At 43.4% G+C, this 18,978-nt stretch overlaps 2 protein-coding genes and 1 non-coding gene across 4 annotated transcripts in view; 2 read left to right on the top strand and 1 right to left on the bottom strand.

The window, feature by feature from the left end:
* Positions 1-491: 491 nt before the first annotated feature.
* nufip1 (nuclear FMR1 interacting protein 1) lies at positions 492-5,072 on the top strand. 2 transcript variants are annotated; one of them, XM_078291136.1, is made up of 10 exons: positions 492-864; positions 1,231-1,301; positions 1,391-1,492; positions 1,608-1,670; positions 1,764-1,840; positions 2,096-2,188; positions 2,391-2,572; positions 2,735-2,875; positions 3,527-3,801; positions 4,177-5,072. In XM_078291136.1, the coding sequence occupies exons 1-10, from the start codon at positions 597-599 to the stop codon at positions 4,765-4,767; spliced, it is 1,863 nt and encodes a 620-aa protein (XP_078147262.1). In that variant the 5' UTR covers positions 492-596; the 3' UTR covers positions 4,768-5,072. The 2 variants fall into 2 exon arrangements, with proteins under 2 accessions (XP_078147262.1, XP_071762986.2); XM_071906885.2 differs by having other exon boundaries at positions 1,388-1,492.
* A 3,296-nt stretch (positions 5,073-8,368) lies between these two features.
* The window catches only part of LOC139917694 (cilia and flagella-associated protein 47-like), a 59,559-nt gene continuing 48,949 nt past the window's right edge, over positions 8,369-18,978 (top strand). Inside the window, exons 1-15 of the mRNA XM_078290972.1 lie at positions 8,369-8,512; positions 9,114-9,271; positions 9,523-9,638; positions 11,291-11,429; positions 11,588-11,672; positions 11,947-12,087; positions 12,573-12,742; positions 14,093-14,199; positions 14,698-14,927; positions 15,420-15,624; positions 15,837-16,065; positions 16,855-17,007; positions 17,859-18,063; positions 18,345-18,441; positions 18,664-18,880. Coding sequence (XP_078147098.1) covers positions 8,369-8,512; positions 9,114-9,271; positions 9,523-9,638; positions 11,291-11,429; positions 11,588-11,672; positions 11,947-12,087; positions 12,573-12,742; positions 14,093-14,199; positions 14,698-14,927; positions 15,420-15,624; positions 15,837-16,065; positions 16,855-17,007; positions 17,859-18,063; positions 18,345-18,441; positions 18,664-18,880 — 2,396 coding nt within the window. The remainder of the gene's footprint in view (positions 8,513-9,113; positions 9,272-9,522; positions 9,639-11,290; positions 11,430-11,587; positions 11,673-11,946; positions 12,088-12,572; positions 12,743-14,092; positions 14,200-14,697; positions 14,928-15,419; positions 15,625-15,836; positions 16,066-16,854; positions 17,008-17,858; positions 18,064-18,344; positions 18,442-18,663; positions 18,881-18,978) is intronic.
* Positions 12,917-12,988, bottom strand: trnad-guc (transfer RNA aspartic acid (anticodon GUC)). Its single transcript has one exon. It is a non-coding gene; the product is annotated as a tRNA-Asp (tRNA).

Raw genomic sequence — 18,978 nt, 5'->3', positions numbered from 1 at the left:
TTCCAGCATAACCAAAACATCATTCAACGCCATGTTGCAGTTTAAAATACATTTTTACATTTTAGTGATTTAGTTAAATCACCAACCGACTTGACAACTCAGTAGGCATATGCAAAAACCTGGTACCAGTGCCGCTAGGTTTATTTACCTAACGCAGTAGGCTTATGTTTTTAATTAATTTGGTTTTGGTGGCAACTTTATCTCCATTGGGGAAAATGCGTTTTTTTTAACTGCAACCTGGCAACCCAATATGAAAGGTCGCGAGAAGTTGTACATACCGACATGCCTAATACAAATAATTACTGTCCTTACAAATTAACTAAGACAATGTTGCATTAGAAGGTGTCCACCATTTTCAATTTGCAAGAAAACTATAAGAACTGTTGGTGTTTTATTTTTTTAAAAAAATGATTGGCTCAATTTGGCTGCTCGTGCATATTTGTCCTTCCTGATCTCGCGGAAGTGACGCGCACGGTATGTGTAAACTAGAGCAAAACATCCACATGTGAGAGCTGCATGGTGCGAAATCCAACTTTAGCTTCAATTTACTTCACTCGTTGAGCTTTCGACGTGGAGAAAGACTTCGCGCGGACACTATGAACGAATCGGGACACTACCCCCCGCCGGATTTTGGCTGTCCTCCTCAAACCCCCCTCATCAAACCCCCGTCCTTCCAGCAGCAGCCCCGCTCCAGCAGCTTCCACCCCGGCATGTGGAGCTGGAGCGAGACTCCCTCCGACCCGTGGGAGCACGGCGGCCAGGCGGGCTGGCATTATGGGGCAGGTTTTGGGGACCGCGGTGGACGCCGTGGAGGTCCAGGAGGTCCAGGAGGTCGTGGAAATCACGGAGCAAAACGTCCATACGGTGAGTATTCAGCAAGGCTGCAGCTGTGCGTTGGTTGGCATACAAATGTACCACCAGGTCTTGTCATCTTCTCTTTATATTGTTGCCATGTAAAGCATTGTGGATCTGTAATGACTATTTTTACTTTTCCCTATAGAATAATTCTCTTTTCACTTGCCCCGTCCAGCTTAGCCATGATCTTATTCATTGTTAGGTTTAAGTTTAATGTTAAGGTTAGGGTTAGGTATAGCCTACATATGTAAGTGTAAGGGACTGATTCTTAAAAGCAGTAAGTGGGAGTCCTCACAAATAGTAATGTGTGTCTCTGTATGTGTTTTGTGTGTGTGTTATTTTCATTCCTGAACCCTCAATCTTTGACCTTCTCAGGTCAAAACTTCAATCATGGAGGGCATCAAGGTGGCCATCGAGGTGGAAGACATAACAACCATGGGAAAAAGGTAAATACTAGTCCTGGTAGGATTTTGTCATTCAACATGATGGTGATGGTGATGTATGGTGAATTGACTTTACGTGTAACCCACCGCAGAAAAACAAGAAAGAACCAGAGTTTTCTCATTTCTGTGACACCTGCGACCGGGGATTCAAAAACCAAGAGAAGTACAATGAGCATATTTCTCAACATGTCGAGGTAATTTACTGGACTTAAACTAGTGTATATGTTTGTTTTATTTTCATTTTTGGTGTTGCTTGTTTATGGTAATCAATAGTCACAATATTGTCTCAATTAATTGTCTCTTTCCAAGTGTTCTGTTCCCGGCTGCAGCTTCACGGCTCATGAAAAAATAGTCAGCATCCATTGGAAAAACGTAAGTGAACCCACTGCTGTAACATCTTAAACCTTGGCTCTGAGTTTTTTCCTTTGCTAATATCAGTCTTTTTTTATATCCCGTCTTCCACAGAGCCATGCCCCGGGAGCTAAAAGAATCAAGCTGGACACACCAGACGAGATTGCCAAATGGAGAGAGGAGAGGCGCAAGTCAGTATTCACAAACTCATCTTAGAGCCTGTTTGTGACTCTCTGGTATCTCCTTGCTGTAGCTGCCATGTGCTTTTTTTACCCCCTGACCAATTTCTGCCATTACACCACCAGGTGGCACACATATCCTGTCTTTTTTCCCCCACAAGTCAAGTGTTACACATGATGTTCAGTTCCAAGCCACCAAGTGAAGTACATGTCATCAAGGTGTTATGACTGCCTTTGTTCAACTGGAGCCCAAATGTGTCTTTCCAGGAATTATCCAACACTTCAGAATGTGGAGAAGAAGAGAAAAGTGCTGGAGGTCCGGGAGGAGAGAGGAGGGGTTCTGGAGACTGCTCAGTTTGGGTATGTGTGGAAATGATATGTGCAAATTACATCATATTATGGAACGTAATGGCATTAATTCTCATTGTCGGATTAGATCGCTCTTTTGTCCTTCAGAGCAAACTAGAAAACAATAATTTATTTGTGCTCTTTATTTGACATGTGAGCTGAATAGAGAACAACATAAGAAAACAAACTAAAAACTGTAATATTTTATCACCAGGCGAATGAGAGGCAGAGGACGAGGAAGGGGACGAGGGCGCGGGTGGGGTAACAGAAGGTTCCAGGGGGGAAACCCACAAGGCCCTCACAACCCAGAATGCAGCGCATCAGAGCGACCTCCGCCCCTCACTCAGCCGCTCAGCAACGGGGATCCACTGGGCGCTCTGGTCAGCAGTGACCCTGGTGAGTGACTCGTCTGACTGAGACAGTGACAGTATTCAAACGACACTGTAAACATGTCAGAATTTGCCATAAAGGCTCATTTCAGAACCTCACAGAAAATCAGACGGACAATAGGCATGAAAACCGATGTCTACTGCAATGCTTTTCTTATGTGTTTCCCAGATTCGGACAGAGAGGAGCCAGCTGCTGACTCCAGGCATGCCGGGCTGGTGGTGGCCCCTAAACAAATGAGCTCAGCGCTGGGCTCCCTGGTGGCCAACTACGGCTCCATGAGCGAGAGTGACAGCGACGAGGAGCCAGAGGGTGAGTCGACCGCCCTCCTCTTCACCCCCTGCAGGACAGAGCCTGTGCCTCAGAAGACGTGCCGTCCAGTGCCAGCACGTCAGGACGACCATGGATTCACAAGCACGAAGAAGTCATTTCATGCTGCGTATTTGTGTCACTTTGCAGAAGAATATGACGTATATGTATAGGGAAGTCTGCCGGGGCATTTCTTCACAAATCACAGCGTTAATGTGGGCCTTAATTGTCAGCAGTCTGTGATATATGTGATGTAGATATGTGATATAGAATAATGACTCACTTGTCTTGGAGGGTTTCTTCACTGGTCTGGAAAATCTTGAAAAGTATGGAAAATGAACGTGAGAGTTTCCAGGTCTTAAAAAGTTGTACTTGTTCAGTCCTGATTCATGTATGACTACACATTTTATGCAGTTATAGACCTGCAGCCATGACACATATTGAGATATTTGTTGTTGTGAACATCATATTGAACACTGAGCAAAAGGGAGATGTTAAGGTCTGGAAAACCTCTGTCTCTCTATCGACTTACACCCCAGATATCAGAATATTTAGTCATTTATTTTCACCTGAGGAAAGCTGCGTTATAGTGCTGTATTTGAAGGAAAACTGTTATTTTTTTGTGCTGCTGTAATTTATCCTCATGTGTTTCAGCCATCCCCATCCAGAGAGGCAACAAGCTGGTGCAAGAAAACCAGGCCCTCCTACAGACTCTACCGCCAAGGTCCCAGGACAGGAGACCCTGTGGGGGTACGGAAACCCACCGAGACCCCCAGCCTGGCTCCGCCCCTCACACACCTGACAGCAGAAGAGGCAGAGGGGGAAGAGGGGGAAGAGGAGGGAGAGGAGGCAGGGGAGGAAGAGGCGGCAGGGGAGGACGACAAGACGCAGCCACGCCTCAACAACGCCGTGCCACTCTGCTTGAGATGGTAAGGAGGCAGCTGAGAGCACACAGGCATAATTTACAGTATTTTCATTTCAGAGAGAATTTGAATATTATTTGAAGGTACATGTTAGACACGGTCTTTATTCAAACACTGTAGTTTTTAGCCTAATTTAGCCAACACCTCTCAGTAAAAGGGGTTTGTTCGGGTGAATTAAGTGTTCAGAAAAGTGAAATGTGTTAAAAATCTTTAGTTAAGAAATGTATATAAACACTCATTCTGTATTATGAGGTACAACCTAATTAGCAATCTTAAAGGAACAGTTCACTCCAAAATGAAAATTCTAATCAACAAAATCTATTTTTTGTAACACAGTTTCTGATAGTCATGAGCTACTGTATTGTCTTTCGCTCTGTTCAGTTGCTGGCCCCAGACGTCCGCCACGAGAGGAACGTCCTCCTGCAGTGCGTACGCTACGTTGTCAGAAACAACTTCTTCGGACTGGAGAGCGGCTCTGGGAACCGGGAGGGGAGCAAGGCTACACACACAGCCAGAGAGCGCCACAGGACACAGGAAATGACATCAGAGGAACCGAGGCGTTCAACCCAGTCGGCCTCACTGGTCGGTGGAGCAAAAGGTTCGACGGGAGGCGTTGCATCACATGAAGGCGTCACAGAGCAGGGAGTTGACCATCAGGCGTCTTCAGAAACCGGACTGTTGGCTAAAATGAGCCAGGAGTCAAACCCCAGTGCAGCTGTAGATGCCACAGACACTCCGGTTGACCAGCGTGTGCCACAAACCTGCAACATAACTGAAACTTCAGGGACAGAGTGCAGCCAGGAGAAGGGTTTACCGAGCGAGCAAGTCCACTTAGAACAATCCCAGGATCCTCCAGTGGACTCGGCACAAAATGCTGAGCGCCGGCTGAGTTTGACCTCCACAGATAAAGTCATACCGGCCCCTTATATTTATGATGACGAAATATGGGAGAGTCCTGGTGCTGATATGTAAAATCCCTAGGGGAAAGATTTGCTAATATAGATCAACCTTATTTTGTCCCGAAACATAAAACCGAGACATTTTTGTCACTCGGTCTCGGTTTAATGTTAATGATGACATGCTTCTGTCTACAGAAATTCTTTCGTTATTGTTCAAGAAATTTGTTTTAATTTTTTTCTGTAATGTGATTATGTTAGTGTTACTAACAACATTATATTTTTGTACCATACCATGTACTGTACAGTGATGATTTTCTTTTTCATTATGGAGATGAATCACATTATCTTTATTGATAATTAAACTTCTTTTGAAAGGTTTGTCCTTTGACACTGTATTGACAGGGTTGGGGGTCTGATCAAACTCAAACCAGCCTTTACAGAAAGCTGGGCTCATGTATATCTCTGTTTATTCTGTACTGTTTTGGTAACATGCAGTCTTTGGAGTCACTGTTTAAATCGTTAGAATCTGAAACTAATCCATATGAATTAAATGATCATACCTAATGATAAAAACATACAATCTTCAAATAAGAAATGACCACAACAATTAATGAATGCTCACATCATCAAATAACGAATATTCATGTCACAGCCCTCCATACCTTGGCTCAAACACTGACGCACCATAAAACACACTGACAAGACAAGAAAATGGCTTCAAAGGCAGGATGCAACAATGTCATTTTATTCAATTTATTTTGTCAAGTTTACAATGCATCATATCTATTGAGTGGCTGCCACAGTCCCAACTGCAGTCCAACATGGTGTCTGTGGTATTCAACATACTACAGCCAGTGAGCAGTTGGTTCAAATTTAAAGGCCATGACAACACAGGGGACATTTACAGGCAACACTGATGGGTAAGATCACCTGCAAGAGGAACTTGGACTCCCACTGGGGACAAAGTCAATACAGATACCACAGCGGGCTGTAAAGAACAAAAGCGTCATGGAAAAATCCGTCGAGGGACAGATAACAAAGCAGGAATAAAAATGCAGGGAGTATAAACAAAACAAGAAGAAAAATGCAAGGAATAAAACAAGAATAAAATTTTAAAAAATAAAAAATCGGGGCACAAGGAAGGAGTACTTGTAGGTTGTCGAGGGACGGATAACAAAGCAGGAATAAAAATGCAGGGAGTATAAACAAAACAAGAAGAAAAATGCAAGGAATAAAACAAGAATAAAAGAATCAAATAAAAGAATCAAAAAAACAAAACAAGGAAGGGACACTCGAGGGACAGACAAGATTGGTGGTGTCTCTCGCATCTCTCGTGCGGCTTGTTCTCCTTAATCTCTTGCCAAAGTCCACAGTAAGAGCTTTACCAGTTGGAGTCTCCGGGGAACTGGCAGGTGCTGCCGCTGCTGCTGCAGCAGTACTGTTCAGCCTGGTGGTAGTTAGTCAGTAGTGGCAAGCAACAACACTGCTGCTGCTGCTGCTGCTACTACTACACCTGCTGCAGCAGTATGGCCCAGTAGTGGCAGTCCTCTAATTACATCTCTAATTACATTATGACTAGTCAAAATCCTAATTCAGATATCTCTAATTACATTATGACTAGTCAAAATGCTAACTCAGATATCTCTAATTACATTATGACTAGTCAAAATGCTAACTCAGATATCTCTAATTACATTATGACTAGTCAAAATGCTAATTGAATGCTATTTTTAATGTTATTTCTACAGCCTCAAAATGCATTTAAAACTCCTGTTTAGTTGTCACATACTGTCAGCCTTTGTATCAACAGCTCAGTCAATCAATCTGAGAGTCAGAAAATGTCTGAACATGTAACATAGAGACATAAACAGTCTGAGTAGTCAGAGTAGTGTTGTCAACAGGGAGCACCATGCTGCTATCACAAATTGGGTCTCTAATGCATTTAAACTGCAAAAAATGTCCATTGGGGTAAGAGGGATGTTAGGATGAACGATTTTTTTGCAGTGTAACAAATGCACCTCATCTAGTTGAAGTGACACCTAAACTTTTCGGGGGTTCAGCATTCGGTTTCCGAACCTCAGCCTATTGAATTATTCATAAAATTCATATTCTTATGATCTAGGGCGTAAATGAGTTGGTGTAAATGCTGCTGTTTGATATGTGAACCAAGTCTGGTCATGCCAATAAAGCAACAGAGACAAATAGAGATAAATACACATTCACTGTAAGGGAAAGAGGTTGATAACAACATAGACAATAGCGCCCTCTGGTGTTTCATTAAGACATTGCAGCCTCTCAGGCCTCCTTTGTTTAGGTTGCTCCATGGACAGTGAATGGCAGATTGGCATTGTGGACACAGTGCCCAGTCAGTATCTAATGATTTAATAGTGATATGGGCCCATAAGTTGCTTATGGGCAGTAGTAGTAGTAGCAGTAGGTAGTAGAGGTAGTAGCAGTAGCAGTATTAGCAGTAGTAGTATTAGTAGCAGCAGTAGTAGCAGTAGCAGTAATAGTGGCTGTCGTAGTAGTAGCAGAGGTAATAGTAGTAGCAGTAGCAGTAGCAGTAATAGTAGGTAGTAGAGGTAATAGCAGTAGCAGTAGTAGTAGCAGTAGCAGTAGGTAATAGTAGCAGTAGTAGTATATGGAACATTTTGTGCCACAATCCAACAATAATATGACATGCAAATATATATATATATATATCAGAGGCGTGACCAAGTCAACTTTGTTCAAGTCCCAAGTCAGTCTCAAGTCTTGAGGCACAATTCTCAAATCAAGTCTCAAGTCTAAATGTAGATTACCAAGTCCAAGTCATTAATGTCAAGTCTAAATGTAGAACAGCAAGTCAAGTCAGAACAAATCAAGTGTCCAGTATCAATTTAATATCTTAAAGAAAATGAAATATCTAGGACTTTTCAATGCAATATGGTTTTAATAGGATAAAAGAGTTTCATTTCTATAATCAGTTTCAACTTCAATAAATTCAATCATTCCATACAAATTCAGAAAACAGAATTTAAATTCAGTCGTCTGCTGGAACAAATCTCATACTAATCTAAGTCATTTACACAAACACAAGATTTTTTGTTGAGATTTTAGAAACCTTTTCAAGTCATCAAAGTACAAGTCAAAGTTAAGTCCCAAGTCACCAGAACTCAAGTCAAGTCTCAAGTCTTCTCTTCAAGCCTGTATTACCGACCGGGCATGTCTGACTTGAGTCCAAGTCATTTGACTCAAGTCACAGCCTCTGATATGTACATATGGTTAAGATTTCTATTATTAGAAGTAGTAGTTATACAACTGAACAACTTGATGTTATAAAAAAAAAAAAAAAAAAAAAAAAAAAAGTTACTTCCTATTGAAATAGACAAAGGACCCTGGTCCTGCAGCATTCAATGTCAACGGTTGCTCCGTCCACCTGGTCTGCCCGAGGTTATAAAACGAGTGGTCTGTCTATCTCGTCGCCTGGCAACCACATGGGCTGTCAACCTCTGTTGAGTCTGCTCAAAACATTTCGCTAGTAACAACCAAGTTGTCTATCGGTATGCGGGCTGGCAAGTTGCTAGATTAGCTACAAAACTAGAATTAGAATTAAATTTCAAGATACACGAGTTTACATTTATGAGGGGAAATATCCCAGGCGTTTTATCAATTAGTAAATAACTAAAGTTATTATGGCTGGAAGTTGTGTTCGAGTCGACCCACCGTTTGTTGAGTTCAACGATGTGAAAGTCGGGCAGGTTTACAAGACAACTGTCACGGTGACAAATGTCGGGAAAACCACGAAGAAAATAAGACTTCAAAAGCCTACGTCAAAGGTGAACACCGTTGTGATTTGGCATGAGCTTTTAACATTGTGTTGCATGAAGCTGAAGATGGTTTACAAATGTCCCCAATGTGATTCTAAATTGCTTGCAAGCAAATAATTGGCAGTTAGTGTGAACATAGCGAGCTAGCGTTGACTGAAGATTAACATTGTAGGTTTGAGGCTAAATGAAGTATCTATCTATCTATCTATCTATCTATCTATCTGTTAGGGGTCATTTAGGCCTTTTATCTTCTGTGAACATATTCCCTCTCCTCTCTTCCATCTGTGCCTTTATTTCTCCCTATTACCCCACTAAAGTACCTGGATTTCCCATTGGAAATAGGTGAATGCAAAGCAGATGCTTGGATCAAACTTGATAATGATCTAATAACTTATCTTTATTGTGTATTTTTCTAGAGATCTTCTTATGTTCTTGGCTATGTTGTTGGTACTGGGCCACCATCATGCTAAAATTTATTCCTGGTGCATACACGATTTTGTTCGCTGCTTGGGAAAAAAGGCAGAAAGGTTATTCTAGCTATGATTCTAATCAAGGCCCTTATCCCTAACTCCTCCTTTCCTTGTGGGTTTTCCCTCCTCCTCCCAACCAGTTGTTCAAGTTCAGGGCCACCAGCCCAGCCGTGGCAGTGGCTCCTGGTCTGTCTGTCAGCGGCTCACTGGAGTTCACTCCAGAGGGAGAGGAGGAGGTCAGAGACTGCCTGCTGCTTCATCTAGATGCACTGGAGACCATAGAGATCCCAGTGCTAGTGTAAGTATGCTAGATATACTGATACACATCAACGACAATTATGATCAGACATTCAGTCAGTGAGCTAGTTTGTCATTTTTTGTTGTTCATACGCACATCCACACAAATGTTTTGACATGTTAACTCTGACACACTCTAAGCAAAAACGGTTAATGGTTAATGTTAGGCATGTTCACAAGTATAGTAATGTGTGTATCTCTGTCCTTTGTGTTGTCCTTTGTGTGTGTGTGTATGTGTGTGTGTTCCTCCAGGTTCCCCCGGGCCTGTTCCCTCCTAATGGACTCAGTTGTCAATTTTGGCTCTGTTGCAGCCAGCAGTCAGGTGATCAGCAAACAGCTGCCTGTGACCAATCAGGGATCAGCACCAGGTAAACCAAGCACGCCTGTGTTGTCCTGCTAGCACCCCGGTTCTTGCAGCAAAGGATCAGTCAGTTGATTTGAAAGTGCAGGGGTTCAAAGGCAGGGGTAATGGTTATCTTGTTATTGTACGTACTTGTTGATAATGCATACAAATAGGGCTGAAACGATTCCTCGAGAAACTCGAGTAACTCGATTACTAAAAATCATCGATGCAAATTCTTTGCATCGAAGCTTCGTTTAATCCATATAACTATATACACACTCAGTGTTTCGCACGGATGATTATTACTGTTGCACAACGCGCTGGAGAAAGAGAGAGAAAATAGCGAGGGGCGAAGAGAAGAGACAGGCCAGAGAAAACGACAGAAAGTGTCCAAAGTTTCGGATCCAGTGTTGCCAACTTGGCGACTTTGTCGCTAGACTTAGCGACTTTTCAGACCCCCCTGACGACTTTATTTCTCAAAAGCGACTAGCGACAAATCTGCCGACTTTTTCTGACCATGGGAAGCAATGTTAATGTGTTGAATCCCAAAGCATTTGGCAATAAATTGGTTCGGCTGATGCCGGTTTTCTCTACTTGCTTGTCTAATCCAGAGAGGTCTGACGGTCACAGCGCTTCACACACAGTGTAGCTCCCTCCCTCCGCTGAGAGCAGGGACTGTAGGATATGGTCCACTTGTAATTGCTACCGGCGTACGCCGAAACTGGCCGGGTGGGCGGAGTCAGCACTTAATATTAAAACGGGATGAGATGAAGGCTAGTAAAGAATGCACGTTAATTATGGCTATATGTAATGGCTAGTTAAGAACGTAAATCAATATGGTGGCTAGTTATGATGTCCCTAAGTTAGCTAAGTTTTGCTCAAGAAAATAACCACAGAAAATAAAATGCTGCAGTCAATTTGTGAAAGCCTGAACTTCATTCATGTTATTATTATGAGTCACACACATACACACACACACACACACACACACACACACACACACACACACACACACACACACCCCACACACACACACACACACCTACTCCCCTCACAGTGATGCATCAAATACCCCAGAAAGCAAAATATCAGGTGGTGTAAGTAGCAATTGGAGCCTAAAATGCACCAGTCCAATACAGCAGGTATATTCAGTTTAGTTTGATTGCAGTGAGTAGGGTCAGCAGGTGTAGGGCAACCCTTCAACATAATAAATAAATGTACATTAGCCAGTCTTATGAACTTGTATGATATTTAGGCCTAGTAATAAATATCAATAATAATTATTATTTCACCTCGTTTTCAGTAAATCACAGTGTCGTATGGACAGCTTCGTGCGGACAGCTTTTCTCTTTTGTATATTTACTATTGCTCTTTAATAAAGCAAAAGTATTTCTTATCCGATTACTCGATTAATCGATGGAATAATCGGTAGAATACTCGATTACTAAAATAATCGATAGCTGCAGCCCTACATACAAACCAAAGCTTAAATTTGCCTGAAAGCATCGACATCTTATCTGCGCCTCTTAACTGCTGGAAAGAGCATGTCGCTTACAGCAGATACTTTTGTCAGTGACAAGAGGATATTATAGCTATTATAGTAAGCATATCCATTTGTTCTCGCCATAGGATTACTCTGCAAACCCACTGAGACGTGTGTGTGTGTGTGCTTTCCAGGAATGTTTCAGGTGCAGTACAGCGGAGACCCTTCAGTCAGACTGTCACCCTGCAGTGGAGTCATAGCAGCTGGCGCCACTCAGTGGTTGAAAGTTGAACTGCGCACAGACAGACCCAGGCGGATTCAGGAGGAAGCACTGTAAGACAACTGAACTGAACTGATTGATAGCGAGGCAACTTTAAACACTGAGAGTTACCTTTTGAAGGGTTAGGACACTAAATGTTGATGGAGTCCCCTATTTTCTGTACAAAAGATGTCTTCTCTCTCCTGCCTTCCTCCTCCTCCCTCTGTCCCAGGGTGAAGCTCCAGAATTGTTCCGCTGTCGTTCTCAGTATCAGGGCTGAGGTGGTGGACCAGTGCCTTGAGCTCTATGACCTCCAGGTATCCCAGTAGTTCAAGTGATATTTCATTTGGGGGAATATTGCGCTAAGTTTACTGTGAATATCTAATGTATTTAGATAAATAAAGATATCACTGTTCACAGGAGCTTGTTGACGATCGTTACCCTTGCCATTTTGGGTGACTATTGTTGCCTGTAGTAGTGAGTGAGGGTAAGACCCACGATTGTAGTCCTTGTACAGTATTTTGTAGTCCTGGTAAATACTTGTGCGTGTTTTCCTCGCTGAACAAAACATAACAATGTGCCGTTTTACAGGGGGCCCCACTGTCCTGTCTGTGGTTTGGACCTGTCTACTTTGGGACGTCCCGTGTGGAGAATGTGGTTCTGAGGAACAACGGACCCCAGGCCTGCGACTGGGTCAGCCTGCTGCAGGAAACCGCTGCTGGGACTGAGGTGGTGAGTGATGAAACATATGTTTTGTGTAATGCATAAACACATGCTTTAACAGCTTTAACATTCCTCCATTGCTTAATAAAACCTAAAGCTGTGCTATTATGCTGGGGCTCCACCCTCAAGTCTGTGGCTGGGTAGGTAGGAAGGAGGTAAGCAGGTGGGTAGGTAGGCTGATAGAAAGAAGGTAGCTAGGTAGGGGCATAGAAGTATAGCAGCATAAGTGGCTAGGTGGTATGTGAGTTGAAAGGAAAAAATAGGTATGCAGCAAAGTAGGTACGAAGGTGGGGAACTAGGCAGGTAAATGGGGGGTGTGTGGGTGGGTAGGCAGTTGGGTTAATAGACAGGTAGGTTGGTAGGTAAATAGAAATATATCTGAATAGTTTGTAGATTGGTAGGAAAAAGCTAGGAGTGTGGATTGATTGGGAGATGGATAGGTAGGCGATTGTACTGAACTTAAAAAACACAATGAGACTGTGACTCTGATTAAGGGTACGGACCTCCAGAAGAGCACAGATGCCACACTGCTGGGGAGGATGGAGAGGGGCAGCGTGGCCACTCAGGACGCCTCCCAGGTCTTAGTGTGTGTCCCAAACCAGGGTCGACTTGGACCGTATGATAAAACCACCCTGGCAGTACGCTTCAGCCCTTTCTGCAAGAGGTAGCGTGTGTGTGTGTGTGTGTGTGTACATGTCTTACAAAAGTCTTACCTTTAATTGTGTTTCCAAGTGTAAGTATCCAATGGCCTCAGTATTCATGTTAAAGGAATAGCCACGTAAAGGATAGCTATGGTACAAAGATCATTTACAGCTGTGAAAAAAATGAAAATGTAACCCTCCCCGTCGGGGAATCGAACCCCGGTCTCCCGCGTGACAGGCGGGGATACTCACCACTATACTAACGAGGAGTTGGGTGAGTGTGTATGCAGAACTAAAGCTTCTAAATGGCTCTATTTTGACCGTTCTGCCGCTACTAATGTGGTATATTTTCTTTAGCCAAAACTTCCCCATACCGATTTCCATAGAGCTATCCTCTGTGGTAGCTATAAAACACCACGGATACATTTGTTTTAACGTACCTAAAACTCCCTAAACCGATTTCCATTCATTCCCTATGGTAGTGCTAAAACACTACGGATGCGATATACTTTTTGGCCACAGCGTGGGTCGTGGCGCTGTGGCCAAAAAGAGATACTGAAAAGTAGCTACACGTTTTCAAACCCGTTTCAAACCCAATATTGATCATCTCAGTATGGTCAGAACGTAAAAACATTTGAAATGTGAAAATTACATTTTAGGATCGCATTGTTGGCCGGTCGGATCACATTGTTGGGCGGTAGTTCGGTCGCTCTTTTCGCCGCTTTATGGTCACGTGGGTGAAAGTATGCGGAAGGGAGATTGCAGACTCAATCGGGAGACCGGAGTTCGATTCCCGCAGAGACGCAAAATTCAACGTTAGACTCTTACTTGTTTATACAGTACATCGTTTCTGATACATAGTCATGCTAATAAAGTACTTGAATTGAGAGAAACAGAGAAAAGGTGTTGTGGGAGAGAAAGTGGCAATGAGAAAATATCTGATTTTGCATTCGTGAATAGAATGCTAATGATGTCGAACTGCCAGCTAATTATTGTTTGGCTACTTAAGTTTCATCTTGTTTTGTTAATCTTGCAACAGATTGATGTGTTTGGAATGTAAGCAATTAATCCATTGCGGCAGTCTACTATATTTAACGTAGTTTGCAAGTGAGATCCAGCATATGAGCAGGAAGCTGGAGCGAAACTAAAGGCTCTTTTTGACCAAAGTATAAAAGCTTACTGGAATACTTCCTCATCAAATCCTAATTAATTCCAAATAGGATATTATCCTCTCCTGAGTCAATGAGCACTGTAGGGAGCAGTGTAGCGAGCAGATAGTGAGTTTTTATTCCAGTTAGGTAAACATTATGCCATGTCTAGTGTTAGTTTCAATTTTAGTAAATTACTATAACCTTAGTTGCTGTCTCTTTTAGACCCGCTGAAGAGAAGAAGCGTGCTTACTCAGCCAGCCGGCAAGACTACTCTCTTTTCCTGCTGTTTGAGTCTGTGGGAAGCAAACATGGCTTCACACACCACAATGGTACTCTCACACACACACACTCATACTCATATTCACTCATGTACCTGCCCACATCTGTAAACACATCTGCTGCTTTGATGCTGTTACAAGTTGACAGCCCACTCCCAGGGGTTGAGCCTCTTAATCTGATGACTTTTGTGAGCTAAAACTCAGCTATAGTTTTAATATGCTAAAAATAAACTCATTTTACAATAATAGTTTTGAACTCAATGCTATCCACTGCCATCACAGTAACAGAACCGACATGTTTTAATGTTACCTCTACCTTCCACAGACAAGATGTGGGAAATGACTTTTTAACCGTGGCACCTGTGATGATAGGGTGTCCCCTAGTGGCGTAAAGAACTATTGCAGCTCATATATTGCCTGTCTTTGCATACTTCTGAACTGCTTCTGCACTGTTGTAAGCCAGCAGTGCACTGACATAACAAAGACCATTTAATCAGTATAGTTAATATCACACTGTTGATGCAGGTTGTCTTTCTCTTCCCTCCTTAGGCAACAGCAGTGTGGAGCTGGCGGTGACAGGCTCAGGCCTGCCTGTGTCTCTGGTGCCCAGTCCCTCTCAAAGCTTCAACTTCCTCAGTTGTGTGAGAGGACAGCGCGTGGATCTGCTGTGTGTGCTGCAGAACCTCTGTCCTCAGCTTCCCGTCAACTTCCGCTTCCGCAAGACCGCACATTTCACCACAGAGCCCTCCGCAGGCACCATCGACCCCGGGCAGTGCCAGGTAAAGATGTTGACCGATTGGTGGAGCAGCAGAGTGTGAAATAATCCCTATCATAAAAAGGGATAGTCCCAGTCCTCACCTCTTATTGGCTGACTCCTCTTTAAGTAGTTGCAAAATACCCGGAACTGCTCATTTAAATATTAATCCGCTACCCATGCAAGAACTATATTGCTTGGTGGAAGAACTGTAATTATTCATTTTGGAGGTTTTCATTTTGGGGTTATTATTGTATTGTTATATTATTATATTATTATTATATGGTCAATTATAAAAAATAGATTTATTGAACATTTGCTTTCTTTTTCATCACAATGGTGTTTTACCTGCCATATTATAAAATGAATTAGCTGCTTGAGGCTGTGTATTACAGTGATTTTAGAACAGCTAAGAGGTGTTGTTAGGCATGAAGTAGAGACATAGCCTCTCTGTCTTTCTCTGTGCTGCTCATGTATGATCTGTGTGTGTGTGTGTGTGTGTGTGTGTGTTTCCCAGGACGTGGTTTTGTCTTTCGCTTCACATCAGCAAGGGAGTTTCCGGGTGCGTCAGAAGCTAGATGTCTTAGGTGACGTCGTTCGGCGGAGGAGCGACGACACCGCTGATGATGTTACAGGACTTCGCAGCTTCCACACCATCACTCTCCACCTGTCGGCTGTCTGCCGCAGTGAGACCACACACCCCGAGCCAAAACTAAATCCCGGTGAATAATAAAAAAGAGTGCTGCTCGCTTCAAAGGGAACATCTGCCCTGAAACTGAATACCGTTTAACGTGCCATTTCAGTGTTTCACATACATTCATTCAGCAGTGCTAATTGTTCTAATATTTTTAACCACTAACATGCTGGTCCTGCTCTGTTTAATCACATGATTTGAATGCATTTATGTGCCCTGCTTTGATTGGCTGACTCGCAGGCATCACTCCGGCTGTGACCAATCCCACCGGGTCGCGGCCTCACGTTCGGTCCGGTGAGCTGGCTCAATACGGTGGGATGGTGCGCGCCGCGGTGCTCAGCGCCGCCAAAACACGACTCCACGCGCACCGCAGGGGGAGGAGCCAAAGCGTACCGGGGGAGGAGCTTGTGGCCTTTCCCAACGACCGAGCCGCCAGCATCAGGCCTGCCTCTCCACACACACAATACAGGTGAAAGGTGGAGAAACACACACACACACAAAATTACAGACACAGTACAGGTCAGGTTGGCAGCAAATTTGTGCATTGGAACAAAACAAAACACAGCCCGCTTAGTTCAACTGATAATACTTTTTTCTTCATGTGGTGAATTCAGAAGTAGTCTACAAGTAGTCTTTGTGAATTTGCCAATCACTGGGAAATGGCTCGTATCCTATGTGAGTGGCATGTGTGAACTGGCTGATCACCCAAAACAATGAGTATGTGTTTTCCTAGAGCAGGGCGAACGCATAAAAAATGTTTGTGTTCAGCACCCCACAAATGCAACAAAGTGAAATTGCCCAAGAAAGAAGAAGTAGACATTCTTCATTTTGAAGCATGACTTGTCCTTAACACTCCTTTTAGGATGACTATAATCACATTTCAGTATGGTAATAAAAAATGTTAGTCTGGAGCCATGACACAGACATATTGACACACACTCACACACACAATAATGAGTGTTAGTGCCTCTCTGTGTGTTTGTCTGTGCTCATCAGTTTATTTCAGACATTTTGGTGACAGTGGTAGTTGGTCCAGTTAGAAAGTCACCACCTTATTTCCAGTTAGCTTCTTATGACATAAAGATATATTTAAACATTGATCCTATATTTGTTTGTTTAGCTTGTTTGTTTTTGTTTGTCATTTTGTAATAGTGGTAAAACCCTCTAGCTGTGGGGGCCCACCATTTCTGCGGGATATATGGGAAGCACTGCTTGTCTTCGTGTGTTTCCCCAACACTCCTCTGCTTATCCCACTCAGGACCATTTTCACCGGTGTGAGACGCTACCGCTATGTGGACCCCGACTATGCCTTCACTGAGGAGGAGGAGCAGCAGAGACAGAGACATGAACAGATCTACATGGACTTCATCAAACAACTCAGACAAACTCACCTGCAGAGCATCAAGGACAGGTGGAGTTTGATATTTATGTCCTCACTGTACCTGGCTTGATAATAATTGCTGATGACTGAATTTCTTACTTGGATTTGGATTGTGCTGAGGCCACAAGTCTGTGATAAAACCTGTGGCCAATATGGGGCAGTGACTCTAACCATTAGGCCACCCTGCCACCTACATGCTGATCCATCACGGTGCTTCACAGCTGCGTTTCTTGAAATATGAGTTGGAACCCAAAACAGAGCCAAGTAAGAGTCAGTTTAAATGAGCCGGGGTCCTGGGAAGGTGAAAAGTAGACAATTTGAGTTGCGGTCTGAAACATAACTCATTCACTCACTCAGCCAGTTTTGCAAGTGGGGTGTTGGCAATGGCAGTGCTAAGACTTCAGTTAGTTAAATTATCTTAACAGTCAACCTCATAATCATTGTGTCAAAAAGATGTGTGTTGGACAGTTGTACTTTTCAAATTTTAAATCATTTTTCTGTTTGTGGATAGGATAGAGCGGACGGTGTGAAGATAGTTTTGAGTTATAGTCATCAAAAAGTCCTAACGTATATCTCCATCTTTACAGCACTAGCTTTTATGTCGTGTTATTTTCAATGGGAAGAAGGCACTGCCATCTCTGACAGCACTGAGCACAAAACATCATTTTAGCAGTCAGAGCATCAGGTGCTGAAAGAAATATTTCAACTTCAGCAAAAGAGTGCTGCACTTCAAATTGGTTTTCAGTCGTCAGTCACGCAGCAGCAGCAGGAGCCACGGCTAGCGTTTGACCTAAGCTTCTGCTGATCCCTGCCAGTTCAAAATGAGATGTGCGGGGAACACAGGGCCTTAAAGCGGGTTCTCTGCTGTTTCTGGTTGCCAGACGGCAGGGGAAAGTGGAGGACGAGGTGGACATCGGGATTGTTCCGGCTCAGGGTCTCGTCCCTCCTAATCTCCTCCTTAGGGACCTGGAGATTAATAAGATCCCAGAGACCAAGCCAGGTCGGTGTAGCAACACTCCACCAGCAACCAACCGCAGCTGTACGCTAGACATGGCGTCCGTCGCCTGGCAGGTTAGCAACAGTCAGGTGAGATCCAACATGGTGTAAAGAAAGATTATTTAAGTTACCTATGCAGATTTGATTTTGACATGTAAAAAGTAAGTAACAGCCATTAACACTAGATTTTATAGTCTCTTTAGGCTGCTTTAAATCAGCATATGTCATTATTTTCCTTCCTTGCTGCTTTGGGTGTGAAATTTACCAGTCTATCATCAACCAGAAGGGATTTGCCATGGAAAATTGAGTCTTCAGAACTCAAGAAGATTTGTCTATTTCAGTCACCCCTTTATCTCTTGCATTCTCTCTAGGTGACAGAGGTAATGCATGCAGTTCCCTCTACCAGCCAGGAGGTGGCAGACTGCAGCAGGACTCTCACAGCTCAGGAGCTCTGCCAAGTAGTTTTAGGTGATTTCATAGAGACACATCAGTCACTGCAATGGCAAAAACAACAACAGCAACAACAAAAATCTACAATGCAAGTTTTCCCTAGAGGATAAGGATCATATTTCAGATGGGGACCTGGGGCATCCCAAAAAAATGTCTGTCTAATAAATATATAAAATATAATAATAGGAGTTTGTATGACATTTTTGAAGCTTCAAATTCCCCTCTGTCTTCACTCATAAGGCCCATTGTTGGTGGACTACGGCGAGGTGTGTGTGCAGTCGGTGTGTGTTCAGAGGATGAGGCTGGCCAACCATCTGTCAGTGTGCGTCTGGGTGCAGCTGGAGGTGGACTGCCCCGAGCTGCAGGGCTCCTCGCCCCTCTCCCACGTTCTGCCACCCATGTCCCGCACCACCCTACCCCTGATGTTTCAGAGCAACAAGCTGGGCTACTTCTACAGGTTGGTGATGGAAGGAGCTCAACACAGTTTTCGTTGTGTTGACAAGGTTCAAGGATGGTGAGGACAAATTTAAGCTGCGCTAGGTATGATTATTATGT

This window comes from Centroberyx gerrardi, chromosome 21, assembly GCF_048128805.1.
Source record: "Centroberyx gerrardi isolate f3 chromosome 21, fCenGer3.hap1.cur.20231027, whole genome shotgun sequence".
In the NCBI taxonomy this organism is placed as follows: domain Eukaryota; kingdom Metazoa; phylum Chordata; class Actinopteri; order Beryciformes; family Berycidae; genus Centroberyx; species Centroberyx gerrardi.
Note: the sequence above shows the minus strand (reverse complement) of the source record. Positions and strands in the feature narration are given on the sequence as shown.